Source organism: Esox lucius, chromosome 7 (genome assembly GCF_011004845.1).
Source record: "Esox lucius isolate fEsoLuc1 chromosome 7, fEsoLuc1.pri, whole genome shotgun sequence".
Lineage (NCBI taxonomy): Eukaryota > Metazoa > Chordata > Actinopteri > Esociformes > Esocidae > Esox > Esox lucius.
Window position 1 is genome coordinate 38330411 of NC_047575.1, and position 16926 is coordinate 38347336.

A 16926-nucleotide genomic window follows, 5' to 3' on the forward strand; every position below is an offset into this window, starting at 1 on the left:
GTGAGAATCGTACAGCGTGGTCCAAAACACGGGTGGTGAGAATCGTACAGCGTGGTCCAAAACACGGGTGGTGAGAATCGTACAGCGTGGTCCAAAACACGGGTGGTGAGAATCGTACAGCGTGGTCCAAAACACGAGTGGTGAGAATCGTACTGCGTGGTCCAAAACACGGGTGGTGAGAATCGTACTGCGTGGTCCAAAACACAGGTGGTGAGAATCGTACAGCGTGGTCCAAAACACGGGTGGTGAGAATCGTACTGCGTGGTCCAAAACACGGGTGGTGAGGACCGTAAGGCGTTGTCCAAACTCAGAGCATTCTGTGAGTTCCTTTTGGTCCCTGCTTTCCACTGGGAGCTAACAAGCCTGCCACGTAATTAATTGTCATGGTTTTTCTTTAAAAACCTCAGTGTCCTAACTCTCTGAATATGTCCTTCCTCTAAAGACTTGGTTCAGTGGCGTTGAGGAACAGGCTAGCATGTATGTATTTCATACACTGGCTACTGCATGTACAGGAAAATACACACAATTATAGCAGACACTATGATTAGGATCAGCAGACAGTACTAAGGGGCTAAGCCCCGAATGTAGTGATCCTAGCGACGCCTCTGTACAGCAGTGAAGTCCAGATATAAGTGCAAAGTTCCTAGTTTTCAAATCTGATTCAGTTCCAAGTTCCTAGTGTTCAAATCTGATTCAGTCCCAAGGCCTTAGTGTTCATGTCTGATTCAGTCCCTAATGTTCATGTCTGATTCAGTCCCAAGTCCTTAGTGGTCATGTCTCATTCAGTCCCAAGTCCCTAGTGTTCAGTCTGGTTTCTGATTTTGAGGGCAGCAGCAACAACAAACCTAAAAGTACATCATGAGGTGGAAGTAATCCTTAAAAAAGGTCAAACTGACTGGAAACATTTATCTTTAGAAATCAGGGCCTTAAAATCACAAAGAACAGTTTGAAACCGCTCTATTTTCAATTGTTAAGAACAAACAATCTTTTTAATTAAGTAACAATCAGGAAATATTTGTAATGAATGTAGATGCTCAGTATGAACAGTAAGTGAATGTAATGCATGGTTATATTTTAAATCCTAACCCTATTAATTGTATTGCTAGTTACAATAATAAATTCAATACCTATGTAGTTGTACAATACAATAACACTTTTATTCAGTTAGTCAATGCTTTTGTTTTTAATATTACTGTTATTTTAATATTATTGTAATATAGCAGATGTTTGCCATGTTATTGCCGTCTTATTACTGCGTTCGTCCAATCTTTCAACACTCGAAAACAAGACGATGCTTCTCAAGATATTTCAGCCAGTAACATGTCTAATAAATAAGCACACGTAACATCAAGTCATGGTTTAATGAGGAGAACCACAAGGGGGGACATTCAGACATCACATGGAAGCAGTGGATTTACAGCACAAACACATCTGGTACCAGGCTACAACAGAGAAGAACACTGTAAACAAAAAACAACCAACCAAACAAAGCTGTAAATGAAGAGCCATATTGCAAGGCTAATCTGTTCTGAGTATCCAAGAGCTTAAACATGTTAAAGAGAGAGAGGGTGTGGGATAGAGATTTATTTGTATTTAATCTTTCAGATTTTCCATTTGCTTTCACAGTGTTAACAATTGTTTCCCATGACATGAATTCACTTTAATAAATTAAATAAAAAAAAGAAAGGGTGGGGTGGGGGGGAGCGACTTGGAATGTTATTTATATTAATAAAATGTTGTTATTTACAATAGGTTACTTATTTTACACCTGCTTTTGTAATGTAAAAATGTGTCCCATTCCAATAAAACCCATTAAATTGAAATTGAACATTTGAAGCTGAATTAAACAAAGAGAATGTGAGACAGAGACAGAGAAACAGACAGAGAGCTAGGGAGAGACAGACAGAGAGCTAGGGAGAGACAGAGAGAGACAGAAAGAGAGGGAGACAGAGAGAGAGACAGGCAGAGAGGGAGAGAGACAGAGAGACTGTGAGACAGTATTCCTAACATAGTTAGATCATCATTAGTGTTAAACACTGGCCAGTAGCCACTTACTATTACAGGCCAGGCGTCTCATCTGTCAATCTGTTCAGGATTAAATCCCAAACACATTAATCCTGTTTTCAGTCATGTCTCTCTCACTGTCTGTCACTCTGTCTCTCTCTCTCTTTGTCTCCCTCTCTTTCTCTGTTTCGATCTCTGTCTCTCATTCTTTGTCTCTAACTCTCTTTTTCTGTGTCTCTCTGTCTCTCAGTTCAGTTTTATCAGCTTGGAACATGTGTTACCATTGACAAAGCAAGTGAAATATAATAAAAATCAATAATAAATAACAAGTGATACAATTTTGAACCTGCAGAGGTTTGTAATGTCCATGGACTGGAGAGACTGGTAGCCTTGCGATTTCTTGGCTTTCATCTCTCCTCCGGTCGCTAACTCGTCTCACGCTCTGTTCAGGTGGTGTTTAATTTGTGGCTAACTCTTAGCCTTTAGTGGCGGGCCTTGCTCAATCGCTAGATGTTAATTTGCGACCTCTTAGCCAATCAGAAAATGGGAGTATAAACACTATAATCCAAAGTTGGGGTCAACAAGGGATTTCCTGAGTACACGCAAAACGTATCTTCTTTGAGGCGTTCGATGCTGAGAGGGCCGACATGATGCAATGATTGCTAATCGGGACTTGCCTGAGAGACATGCTAATTGCTATAATGTCTGAGGGGATGCCAACTTCAAATATAATTTTAATAGATATGTACAGTCTTGGTAATAATGGCAAAGTGTTATGAGCAGAAATTAACAAGGAAAGAAAAATCTTCACCGGTAGCCCATTTTTCATGGCAATGATTAACATTGATATTCATAGGTATGTGTTTGAGTAATGAACAGTTTTGTTTTATTCTATAAACTACTGACAACATTATTGCCAAATTCCCCCCCAAAATATTGTCATTTAGAGTATTTATTTGTAGAAAATAACAAAAATTATGCACTGTTTTCAGACCTCAAATAATGCAAAGAAAACAAATTCATAATCATTATTCAACAAAGAAATACTAATGTTTTAACTTAGGAAGACTTCAGCAATCAATATTTGGTGGAATAACCCTGATTTTCAATCACTGCTTTCATGCATCTTGGCATGCTCTCCACTAGTCTGTCACATTGCTGTTGGGTGACTTTATCAAATTTATTTATAAAGCCCTTTCTACATCAGCAGTTGTCACAAAGTGCTTTTACAAAACACCCGGCCTTAAACCCCAACCCCAAGGAGCAAACAACAGTAGTGTTGAATTGCCACTCCTAGCACAAACATTTGTTTGATGACTTGTGACCATCCATTTTCCTCTTGATCAAATTCCAACGGTTTTCAATGGGGTTCAGGTCTGGAGATTGGGCTGGCCATCACAGGGTCTTGATCTAGTGGTCCTCCATCCACACCTTGATTGACCTGGCTAAGTGGCATGGAGCATTGTCCTGCTGGGAAAAAAAATCAGAGTTGGGGAACATTGTCAGAGCAGAAGGAAGCAGGTGTTCTTCCAGGATAACTTTGTACTTGATTCATGCGTCCTTCACAAAGACAAATCTGCCCGATTCCAGCCTTGCTGAAGCATCCCCAGATCATCACCGATCCTCCACCAAATTTCACAGTGGGTGCGAGACACTGTGGCTTGTAGGCCTCTCCAGGTCTCTGTATAACCATCAGACGACCAGGTGTTGGGCAAAGCTCGTCAGAGAAGATGACCTTACTCCATTCCTCTATGGTCCAACCCTTATGGTCTTTTGCAAACTTCAGCCTGGCTCTTCTTTGATTCTCATTGATAAAGGACTTTCTTCTAGCTTTTCACGACTTTAGCCCTGCCCCAAGGAGACTGTTTCAAATTGTCCTTGCTGTGCACTTCACCCCAGTTGTTCTTTTTGTAGGTCACTTGATGTCATTCAGCAGTTGTTGAGTGACATTTGAATGAGTTGATGGCAATCTCGATCAGTGGACAGTCATTTTTGCCCTCTGCCAGTCTGTAGCTTTGTTGTCCCCAGTGTTTGTTGCTTGACCTTGTTCTTATGAACCGCCGTCTTTGACATTTTCAGGATGGAAGCAACCTGACGCTCACTGTCTCCCTATGCCAGTAGAGCCAGAATCGAACCCTTCTTTTCCAAACTCAGAGACTTTCTTTTCAACTCTTTTGTCATGCTGAATATTTTTTTTTTAATTCCAATGACCTTTTAGGTACTACTTGCACAGTTTTTGCCACCCAGCTGGTCCTATTGCAAGAGGATAGTGATGACCACAGCAGTGGTTTTTATACTTTTCCCTGTTAAATCAGATTTGGTTCAGGTAATCATCAAATCAGCACCTCATTATGTAAAATGAGGTGTGCCTGTGTTGGAATTTAACAGACACTGGAATGGAATGGCTGCCATACATGTAGAGATGCTGATTTCAGAAATAATTTGAGTGGTCTCTTGTCTCTAATGTGGTCATACATCTGAAATCAGGTAGTGCAGCTCTGCTTCCACCTTTGGACACTTCTCTGGAGAGTCAGTTCTGCCTATGGAGGACTCTCTAGCAAGAACATTATCACATAGTCTGTATATAGTCAAGACCATGATCACTGAGACTGTACATAGTCAAGACATGATCATTGAGTCTGTATATAGTCAAGACCATGATCACTGAGTCTGTATATAGTCAAGGCCATGATCACTGAGTCTGTATATAGTCAAGGCCATGATCACTGAGTCTGTATATAGTCAAACCCATTATCACTGAGTCTGTACATAGTCAAACCCATTATCACTGAGTCTGTATATAGTCAAGGCCATGATCACTGAGTCTGTATATAGTCAAGACAATGATCATTGAGTCTGTATATAGTCAAGACCATGATCACTGAGTCTGTACATAGTCAAACCCATTATCACTGAGTCTGTATATAGTCAAGGCCATGATCACTGAGTCTGTATATAGTCAAACCCATTATCACTGAGTCTGTACATAGTCAAACCCATTATCACGGAGTCTGTATATAGTCAAGACCATGATCACTGAGTCTGTATATAGTCAAGACCATGATCACTGAGTCTGTATATAGTCAAGACCATGCTCACTGAGTCTGTATATAGTCAAGACCATGATCACTGAGTCTGTACATAGTCAAGACCATGATCACTGAGTCTGTACATAGTCAAGACCATGATCACTGAGTCTGTATATAGTCAAGGCCATGATCACTGAGTCTGTATATAGTCAAGGCCATGATCACTGAGTCTGTACATAGTCAAGCCCATGATCACTGAGTCTGTATATTGTCAAGGCCATGATCACTGAGTCTGTACATAGTCAAGCCCATGATCACTGAGTCTGTATATAGTCAAGGCCATGATCACTGAGTCTGTACATAGTCAAGACCATGATCACTGAGTCTGTATATAGTCAAGGCCATGATCACTGAGTCTGTACATAGTCAAGACTATGCTCACTGAGTCTGTATATAGTCAAGACCATGATCACTGAGTCTGTATATAGTCAAGACCATGATCACTGAGTCTGTACATAGTCAAGACCATGATCACTGAGTCTGTATATAGTCAAGACCATGCTCACTGAGTCTGTATATAGTCAAGACCATGCTCACGGAGTCTGTATATAGTCAAGACCATGATCACTGAGTCTGTACATAGTCAAGACCATGATCACGGAGTCTGTATATAGTCAAGACCATGATCACTGAGTCTGTACATAGTCAAGGCCATGATCACTGAGTCTTTACATGGTCAACGTAGTTCAGTGTTCAGGTATTTGGCTACTGTAAACTCTCTGTTTAGAGCAAGACAGCAATACAATTTGTTTTTTGAGGTTGTTGATTCGTTCCTGTGTCAAATAGCTTCAGTTTTTTCACAATTTGGTCGGGTCTAACTGTTTTGCTGTCCTGGGGCTCTGTGGGGTCCGTTTGGGTTAGGGAAAAGACAGCTGGCTTGGAAGGTCCATCTCTAGGTGTATCTACTGCTACAATGGAAGCTTTGCAGTAGACTATTTGTAGAAGGTCAATGCTAAAACAACGTGTGTTCAAGAAACAATCATACATGGGAAATAATGCAGAGAAAAGAACAAGGGCTGCGAATGACATGATGGAAGCTCAGTCTCTCTCAAATATCGACAAACCAGACCTGCAGTCTCTACGTTGTCTGCCTTCTATCTCTCCGTGTCCCTTTTCCAAATCTCTCTCTTTCTCTTTGTTCTCCCTCTATGCCTCTCCCCTTTTCTCTCTCTCCATCTGTCTGTCGTCGTCCCCTTGTCTTCTATCTCACCCACACACACACACACACAGACACACCCCTAGCTGGCCAGGGTGACCGAGCGGCTGGGACGAACTGCCTTTGTGTCTGAGAAAAAAAACATGATTACCCCACCATACGCTGAAACATATCCTGTACACGCACACACACAAACACACACACACAGGCAAGCACGCACATACACACGCACACATGCATTTCTCATGATTTTGTTGGATGTTTCTAATATGGCTCTTTCTGGGATCATGCAAAGAAGATTGAGGTTTTACATACGTTTGGGATTTGGTCTGAATAAATGTGGAAAGATCAGCGCGTAGCTGCTTGGTGTCTCAGCAATTTGCCACACTGAATGGAACCATTACCCCCTGTCATTTAGGAGGCTGGAAGTCCTAATCAACCAGTAGTGGATTTTCAAAAATGAACCGAAACGAGGTTTTACATACATCATGAAAAGCTTTAAAGATAAGCAGCTGTTGACTTTGTCAAACATGACTTACTGTACAACACAGTCCCTTTAGGCTGCATTAACACAACCAGACTAAGTGTGATTGTGAGAACAGATCAGTTTTGGGCGTTTTGGGCTACTGCAGACAGGCTGGTCTTTATTTTTTCGTACTGGCCTTGGCGGCCATTTGCTCTGATCCTCCATATGTTGTGTTGTCACTGTGACCGACTTGACAACAGAACACATCCCAGATGGGGGTCACCACCTAAGCTAAAGTGCCTTGCTGAGGCGCACATAACAGCACTAGGTGCTATATTGGGGTTATGAGGCCAGATCCCTTCATGCAGATTTTCCTGCTGGCAGCTTTGGGATTCAAACCCTCAGCTTACCTCACAGTTACCAAGACAGACAGACTGACAGACAGACAGACAGACATGGCACCTTAGATGTTTCGTTACTAAAGTTATTCAGTGTACCACCGCCCCCCCCATCTACCAGATCTCCAGGAAGACAACCCAGCTTTTAAGACACCAGAAAATCCTTATATAGTTTATATAGTGAATAGGCACAGGGAGATTTATGGGTAAAATAGGTTTGTAAACTTTAAATGAAAGGTGGTACATCTGGTATATGTAAACATCTGATATATGCAAACATCTGGTATTTGTAACTACTCAATCTGAGGCATTGTTGTGTGAGCACTACTGTGAGTCTCTATGTTTGCATTTGGTATGATTCTCACATGGTGTTTTCATGGAGGTAAAAAGTTACATGGCATTACACCAAGTAAAGACTGGGTTATCAGTGTCTCTTCATTGTTTTTATTTTACCAGGTCGGTTGACTGAGAATAAACATCTACAGCAACAACCTGGGGAACACAACCAACTGGTTCTGAGGTTTGGGGATGTAGACCCAATAGGTTGGTACCAACACAGTGCCAGCCCAACACAAGGTATCATCTTTCCCAGAATGTGTCTCAACATGGGCATCCCAGCATAACATGACAAGTGGACAGAATGACAGGCAGACAGACAGGGAGAAAAACAGACCAACAGGCCGATGGGCAGGCAGACAAAGTCAGACAGACGTAAAGACAGTCAGACAGGTAGATCGGATCATCAGTCAAAAACAGATCCCAAATGCTTATTACACACAGGGAACCAGTGGTGTCACCCACAACAGATCAGACAGTAGGAAGTCATCAAATAAAAAACAGGAACATACTGTGAAAACACTCTTACAGTCTGCAGGAGAGGTTAAGTTTCAGGATATTCACTGGCGATTCAGTCATGACAGACAAAGTTGTCAACTTCATCGAATATAGATGAACAGATAGAGACAAGGAGAGAAAGAGAGGGAGAGAAAGATTCTGTCAGGGAGAGATGTATCAGTACTGCGTCATGTTGTGTTTTGTAAGGAATGGCAGATTTTACAGATCTTTACAGATTTGCTGTTGATCTTGTACAGAGCCTCAGAGTTGTTTGAAGGTCAATATTATGATTGTTACCATATTGTGATTGTATATACAGCTCTGGAAACAATTAAGAGACCACTGCACCTTTTTCTTTCCTTTCCAAAAAAGTTGGAAAGGAAGGTTTTGAGTGAGGAACAGAAGAGTTAAAAGGAAGAGACCACTGCAAATTTAACGCATCTGTTCCACACTCAAAACTTTCCCTTTTGACTTTTTTGGAAAGGGAAGAAAAAGTTGCAGTGGTCTCAATTGTTTCCAGAGCTGTATTATAACATGTGTTATTAATATTACTGTTGTTCTGACAAATGTATATTTTCCTAATGGTGGGACACACTAGTCAGAATGGGTCCCTCAACATGTGGACTGGTTTGCATTGGTTGCTGTGTTTTCTTAGAAAGAGAAAAATATGCAAAGACAGAATCATATTTAGTTCATTGATGACTTTGTGCTTCTCACCACTACAATGTGATCCACCTAATTAATTTACAAATCAAACCACTAAGACAAAACCATAACAGTCACCTGATTTCTGACCTAGTTCACACTTTTAAAAGCATCGCTGATTGTGTCGTAACAGAGTCATAGTATCAGACTTAATTCTCCCCACATAATTCAGATACCTTTGCTGGTCTTACTGCCACCCTGGTCTCCCCTCCCTCTCTTTCTACTTGTGTTTGTCTCCCTGTCTGTCTTCCCCACTGTCTGTGTCCACCGCACCCAGGGTGTCTGTCTGCTTGCCTTCCTGTCTGTCGGTTGACCTGTCACAAAGGTTGATCTATTGGTCGCTTCATGGAGAACCGCACCGTGAGTGTTCTACTGTGGTGTGTTTTTTCTTTTCCCGCACTCTGAATCCCAGACAATGAATTACTGTGGCGCTGTGGCCACGAGGCATTCTGTGTGCTGTACGCACCTTCATGAACACAACCCAGCCACAATACTACGAGACGGTTCGTAGCTCTGCCCTTGATTTTGTAACCATCACTGAAAGGAACACGTGTGTGTCTGTTCACATTTTTCTTTCAAAGCAGTGAATTCATTTTTATTATTGTTAGTATTATTTTCACATTGGATGCAGGACATTTAGTACACAACAGAAATAATAACAGCAAGAATACTTGATAACTATATTAATTTGAACACCACTAAGGTCTTCCTTTAAAAGCAATGCCAGAAATTCAAAGATGTGTTAATCCAATAGCTGTGTAACATCTGATGACAAGGAAAGGTAGAGAAGACCACAGATCCTAGCACTGTAAGCAGTTCCGCTTCAGGAAAAATAAGTTAATCAGCCTGTTTTGTTATCAGTCTTTCTTCGTTTTGTTAAAAATAGGTTTAAAATGAATCACAAGTGGCACCCTTTTCCCCTATTAAGTACACTACTTTTGGCAGGGGCTCCATGAAGAAAAGCTCACAGGTTGCCCCCTCAGACACTTTCCCTCAAAAACACAAACAGAACGCCAATCAGAGAGCTGCTCTCTCTTAGCCAATGGTAGCTCGGCGTCTTTGATAGATGTGGCGTCAGACCTGGCTGCGATTGGCCAGGCGTTACAGGCAGGAAGGGAAGTGATTGGCTGGCTGGGAGCTGTTGCTTCAGTAGCTCCATGGCAACATTGTTTCCCCACTGCTGCTTCAGAAGGTGAACGATAGAGGGGTGAAGGAGGAGGAGAGAGGTGAAGGAGGAGGGGAGAGGAGAAGGAGGAGGGGAGAGGTGAAGGAGGAGAGGCTAGTTTCACTCAGACACCACCCCTGCATTATTCATCGGATGTCCCTGAGCTCCACCAGTGTGTGACTGGCGGGTGGAGACGAGGCTGAAGGAAACCACTGCAATAGTTGCATCTTTCAGTGCAATTGGACCAAATCAGCTCTATATACAGCAGACTGAATGAGCTACCGCTACCACACACACACACACAAAAAAAAAAAAAAAATATATATATATATATATATATATATATATAGTGGGCCACTAAAGCAACAAACATTTGTTCAGCCAGGGGACTTAATGGTCGACCTCCAATACCCCTCTCCACAGCCCATCTTTACCCAGACAGCACAGCCTCCACTGAGGCAGGAGACAGGCAACGAAACCCCTGCTGGGAACAAAGACCACGCGGACGCCCAGATAGATGTTGTTGTTTTTACCCCGGCGAGGGAGGTATGAGGGAGGGGGTGAGGGAGGAAGGGTTTTGAGGAAAAAAACACCCCCTCTTGCCATCTCTCTCTCTCACACACACACACACACAGATTAGACTTCAGGCATGAGGGATAAGGGGGGTGGGGCAGCCTCCACTAGGCTCCGCCCCCCAGAGCCCAATGAGCGCGTGCAGAGCACTGACGTCGTTTGACAGGCGTCCAGACAAGCAAGCTGGCTGGCCCGTCGCCGTGGAAACACCGACAAGATAGATAGCAACGAGTGCCGGGCAACACAGCACGCGCCCATTTGTTTCCGTAGCAACCCGTTCCTGGATGCAGGTGGATACAGCGCGCTGGTTGGACAGTCTCACTGTCCCCCAGAACTGTTGTTATGGTAGCAACCACACTGAAACCTCGTGGTGGGGGAGAGGGGTGAGGATTCAGACTGCTCTATGCCTACAGTGAAGGAGGGGTGAGGTTTTGGTCTCCAGCGGTGGGGGGCTGTTGTTTATTGCATTATCGGTCCCTGTGGAACATGCTGCCACGTGCCAGACACGTCTGACGGCTGTTGATGGAAACATCAACGCCCATGATGAGCCAACCACCACCTGAGTGTCCATGTCAACTTTACTGACATTAGAAGAAATGGAAACACAAAACAGGACATTTTAGAACTCATTTTAATATCTTTCAAAAACAAACAAAACAACAAAGGAAACATTTTCATTCCATAATTACTTTACATAGAAATATATTTGATATAATAAGAACATATAGTGGACAATTTAACAAGTGATGACAGACATTCAGCCCATAACCCAAAACACGCCGTTTTCCAAAGCCTTTTTTCAATTCTCCTCTTCTTGCCTCCTCAAATCTCATTAGATTTCAAAGCCAAAAGGTCCTCCCCCCCCCCCCAATGTGTTTATAGAAGTGAGAAGACAGCAGGCACAAGAAAACAATTGAAAAACGGCCCAGGACAAAGCATAAATCGGTGAATGGGAAACTTGGGAAAAAAGCGGGTTGGGATTGAGTGTACAGGGTCTGGGTCGAGGCGGATCATCACATCTGACTTTTACACTGCAGTTCTGCCTCCAGCCCCAGCAACCTCTGTCCCATAGACAGAGTCACCGCCTTGATCTACAGAGGGATGAGAGGAAGACAGAGTCACCGCCTTGATCTACAGAGGGACGAGAGGAAGACAGAGTCACCGCCTTGATCTACAGAGGGACGAGAGGAAGACAGAGTCACCGCCTTGATCTACAGAGGGACGAGAGGAAGACAGAGTCACCGCCTTGATCTACAGAGGGACGAGAGGAAGACAGAGTCACCGCCTTGATCTACAGAGGGACGAGAGGAAGACAGAGTCACCGCCTTGATCTACAGAGGGACGAGAGGAAGACAGAGTCACCGCCTTGATCTACAGAGGGACGAGAGGAAGACAGAGTCACCGCCTTGATCTACAGAGGGACGAGAGGAAGACAGAGTCACCGCCTTGATCTACAGAGGGACGAGAGGAAGACAGAGTCACCGCCTTGATCTACAGAGGGACGAGAGGAAGGGGAAGTGAAATCCGAGAATTGCAGAATCCCAGACAATGAATTAGCAAAAATTTCCAGCTGTTAAGTTGTGCTGTACACACCTTGTTGAACTACAACAGCCAGCAGCTGACAGGGTCTAGACTGAATCAGAAAGGTTTCTCTAATGGTTTCTCCATATAGATTGTTTCATATTAACATATACATTTTGTGATGCCACTTGTCCAAAAGGCATTCTTCCCATAATGCCATGTTATCATTGTCAGAGAGAGAGCGCAGGCAGACAGAGAGAGACAGCCACCAGTCATGGAATTTCTCCAATGGAGTTCTTACATTCTCAGGTTGACTGGAATAAACATGGGATCCAGAGCAATGTCCAGGTCTTATCAGTAACTAGTTGTAACACCATTGACACCCAAGAGCTCAGGGCTTTCTGACTCCTGATCCTGATGAAGCACACACGAACCAGTTGACCGATCCATGAAACACCATCTAATAAAAATCTAGGCTATATTGTCTGTAATTAAAAAACCAGACAGAGAGGATTTGATTCGATTTAGAGGTGGTGCACCCATGCCATCGGGCATTAAATGCACACAGAGACACTAGAATTTATTAAAAGAAAACTTGGTTTGAGTGCAGAAAGAATTTAATCTTGTTATGCAAAGCTGTGATTTCCTTATCCAATCAGAGTCCTATTATCTCCACGGTGGCGGAACTTGTTGCAGTTCTCATTGAAATGAATAGATTCCATTTTCAATTCAAGTAATTCAATACTATAAATTTTTTTACCATTACATTTTTGAATTCTGTTCATTGGTAAATTGGTTAAGGGATGCCTCCGATCATTTGGGAGAACCTTAACCGTACAACAAACCAAAAGTCATGTTTTTAAATAGTGTGTAATGGTTTTTTACGTCACCTATTAGAACAAATAATGCATTTTCCTTGATGCTGTCACAAAGAAAAACAATTGTTTTTACAGAAGTGTTAATATCAATTACTCTACCAGATGCATTCATGTCATTGCTGACTACATTCAACATTGATCAATTCCTCCATCCATGTGGTCACTAGTAGTAGTGTCAAAACAAACAGTGTTACAGCAACGACACACGAGTCATAATCCCAGAGAACATTATGACCAAAACATGTTTTTCCTCCGCCACACACAAAGAGCCTCTCCCCAGCATCTCTCCATATATATCTTCTATTGTTCCTGCTGACACTATATGTACAGTGGGCTGGCTGGCATTCCTGAGCATCACTGCCCCCTACTGGTGATACATGTAACTACAGCAGCTTTTTCAACAACAAGAAATTCCAGTAGAGAAGACAAAGAACTGGACTGAGTGGGGTTCTGCAGACGCTATCATGCAAACCCCTGGTCATGCCACCTGTTTGGATTGTCCATGACACTGGCATGACGGTACACAAACCAATCTGACATCTATGAATTATTATTTTCTCAGTTTTCTTTTTTTTACCTACTACCAGGTTCCTGAAGATTATTACAAACTGGAAATTACAGCATGATACGACGCTTCACACACACACAATGGGCATATTCAGTACACGTGGATACAGTCAAATTCTGATTTGAAAATGTAGAGCTGGCATCAAATCAACAAAGTTGGAATTGAGAGATTTGAAACTAAAGGAGTTGTGCATGTTATTAGAGGGGACTGAGGGGTTAAACTACTGCCAGGATAATGCTTCAAAATATAAAGTAAAATTAGGTCTAAAATGCTAAAAAAAAATCCCTTTAAGACAAAATGATGAAATTGCCTCCCTGTACATGGACTGAAATAAATGAATTAAGCAGGTGACCCCCCCCCCCCTTCAATACACTACTCATGATATTCTCATACATTTTTGTCAAAAGATTTTAAAAGTTGGTAAATAAACCTTATTCTTTCCCAGCAGGATTCTAACTACAAAATCACAAAATAACACAATAACGCATCCCAGCTGGGTTCTATTAGCTTTAGGTAACTTCAGACATATATCAGGGTTCTATAAGCATTGTTCTCTTTAGATGTATAGCTGCGTTCTATAGTTATTTCTCTCTCCAGACATAAAGAAGGATGCTATGGACACGGTTCCCTCCAGACAAAGCAGGGTTCTATGGACACGGTTCCCTCCAGACATAAAGCAGGGTTCTATGGAAACAGTTCCTTCCAGACATAAAGCAGGGTTCTATGGACACGGTTCCTTGCAGACATAAAGCAGGGTTCTATGGACACGGTTCCTTGCAGACATAAAGCAGGGTTCTATGGACACGGTTCCTTGCAGACATAAAGCAGGGTTCTATGGACACGGTTCCTTGCAGACATAAAGCAGGGTTCTATGGACACGGTTACCTCGGCCAGCTGTTGCTCCACAGTCTGTCGGTACTCCAGTGTGATCGGCTGCTGTTTGGTGCTCAATGACGCCACCTGCTGTTTGGAAGAGCCCAGGACATAGCTGCATGGAGGTCCCGAAGGTATTTAAATAGCAGAAGATATTCACAGATTCATTACAATGTTTCTCCAGGCAGCTTCATCTCTTGATTCACATACAATACTTTAACAGGTCCGCTACACCCTAGAGGATGAAACCTATTCTCAGACACAGTACACAGCTATTGTAATATGTCAAAAGTATTTTATTAGAAGTGTCTGCACACTTTAAGACGTGATTCTCCCTTATAAGGAGAATTTCGGCTCAAAACAAAATGTTCAATAACGTTTCGCTGACAACTATAAACATTGCAGATTGAGGTGGAAGACATGGTTTTTATGACATTTGGTTGTGTTAGGGTTGCAACATGAATTTTATTGCCACTAAACGTCAGGTTAAAAATAAACCAAAGAACTTAAAACTATCCTACACCCAGGATCCAGGCAGGAAACCCTAGCCTGACAGACACTGGCTAAAAAGCTGTTCCAACGCCGCTCACCTCTCTATGGCCGCCACGTCTAGGCAAAACAGGGACCGGATGTAGTCCAGTTTCCTGGGTGTGGAGATGTAGACCAGGCCAAGCAGAGAACTGCATCCCCCACAGGTCAGATGAACAACCAGGCTGAAACAAGGAATAGCACAGGACGGTCCGCAGGTTTGGTCGTTCAATGGGTTCATAGGAACACTTGGGTTTAAAGGGAAACGTTTGTGACGTAGCAAGGGATTTAGAAATGTGGTCGAAAAAAAGTTCCTGTTTACAAGTAATATAAGGGGGTACATTTGCATGAGGGATTTTGTTATAATGAAAACATTTAATTATCAGGAATACAGCAAAAAATAAGTTGTTCCCAAGTATTTACACATTTAAAATGACTATCAAATTATAACAGTTCTGTTGTGTTTTTAATACCCAATATTATTTCACAATTAAAAATAACAACGTGCAAAGCACCCAAAGGCGATTTTTCCATAAAACACTGCAACTGAGATTCATTGTGAGAAAGAGATGAAAACAGTCTGAAGAACACAGGCTGTCAGATACAGAACGAAGTGGCCAGCAGTGTTGTTCACCTTCACCGAACAGAACAGCCTTCAACCTCTAAGAGAAACGCCACTGTTGGAGTCACAAGCCTTGGGTCAGTGTTACGCAGCCCAAACAAACAGGTCTAGATCTTTTAATTTAACTACTCAAGTAGCTCTTGAGACAGCTACAGTCACTTCAACTTGAGTAAATATCTTCATTATTAGGTACTCAAGTAAAAACAAATACATTATAAAACCAGGCTTCCCGATTTCATCACTGGATGAAAAGGAACGTTAGCAACAATAGGACAAATAGTTTTAACAAGGAATTATCTACCTAGGTAGACTCACAGAAAGAAAAAAACAGGCAGACACACACACACACTTACCATCCTAGTTCTTTTATAGTACCAGCGATGTGTGTTTCTTTGCCAACTATAACATTGTCACTGACACCTGTAATCAAAAGCATGTGAGAGTATTGTTTTGTTGAGGAAAATAGGAACATGTCTCATAAGCTAGCAAGCTACCACTCTAATAAAAAAATAATTTGGTAACTGCAGTAAAAGTGTATTAATAGAAGTAATGTGTGATGGTATTGATTCAGTAACAGAAACACAGTGTAGTGCATTTATACTGCATTCTGATTACAACATTTACTTAGTGCAGTCAGCGTAAATTGTCCTTGGGATTAGATTTTGGATCTGAAGTTGGCATGACAGAACCAACCGAAATACGCAGGTTACAGTAGTTACAAAACTAATTAGACAGTTAATTTTCAACAAAGAGTTGGATTCACTTTTATCAAAACTATTTAGAAAAATAACTCGTTTTCATTGCAGAGCTACGGTTGCCATTTTATTTTGGTACCCTGACAAATATCACCGCTTAGTACTGCATTCCATTCCTGACAGAACCCACTTTGGCATTGTAACAGGCCTCAAAAAAGTTTATGTAAAACGCTACTGCTTTGTAAACAATAGCAACTTACGTTTTAAAATAATTTGATTATTTTCCTCCTCACTTCCAGCCCAAGACAACGAGTCACCGACAGGCAACTTGCAACTCCCGCAGAGAAATACGACTGGCGCATCGATGTCATCTTCTTCTAGCGTAACCTGTTTAGAGTCATCCTTATCGATAGTACAGTCGGTAAAGTCGAATGTCATGTTACTACCTTTGGGATCTTGGAAATTATTTCTTTTCTCTGACATTGCTTTTTCTCTTGACTTTCTTCTTTTCTTTTTAAACTTGCGCGGGTTAAAATCGAAGAAGGGAAAACAAGTCTTACTCATGTATCAAAATGAAAACGAACGGGTGCATATGTGCTTATCGCCATCTACTGTTCCGGAGTATGTGTTTAATCGTGTTTGTATATATTTACAGGTGCTGGTCATAAAATTTGAATATCATCAAAAAGTTGATTTATTCCAGTAATTCCATTCAAAAAGTGAAACTTGTATAATGTATAATGTATTCATTCCAGACTGATATATTCCAACTAATGAAAACCCCAAATTCAGTATCTCAGAAATGCCACACTCTAACTAATTAACTGAAAACACCTGTAAAGGCCTTTAAA

General features: G+C 41.9%; 1 protein-coding gene across 1 annotated transcript; it reads right to left on the reverse strand.

Moving 5' to 3' along the window:
- Positions 1–11004: 11004 nt before the first annotated feature.
- mis18a (MIS18 kinetochore protein A) lies at positions 11005–16644 on the reverse strand. The gene is made up of 5 exons (XM_034293420.1): positions 16336–16644; positions 15734–15800; positions 14821–14943; positions 14243–14345; positions 11005–11481 (listed from the first exon to the last, which is right to left on the reverse strand). Exons 1-5 carry the CDS (start codon positions 16637–16639, stop codon positions 11404–11406), a joined length of 675 nt encoding a protein of 224 aa, XP_034149311.1. The 5' UTR covers positions 16640–16644; the 3' UTR covers positions 11005–11403.
- Positions 16645–16926: the final 282 nt, after the last annotated feature.

Excerpts from the sequence above, each read along its gene's own strand:
- mis18a (XM_034293420.1), bottom strand. The coding sequence starts at position 16,639 with ATGAGTAAGACTTGTTTTCCCTTCTTCGATTTTAACCCGCGCAAGTTT. Across the intron at positions 14,346-14,820 it reads GACGTGGCGGCCATAGAGAG|CTATGTCCTGGGCTCTTCCA; the intron begins GTGAGCGGCGTT and ends ACCTCCATGCAG. Across the intron at positions 11,482-14,242 it reads TGGAGCAACAGCTGGCCGAG|ATCAAGGCGGTGACTCTGTC; the intron begins GTAACCGTGTCC and ends ATCCCTCTGTAG.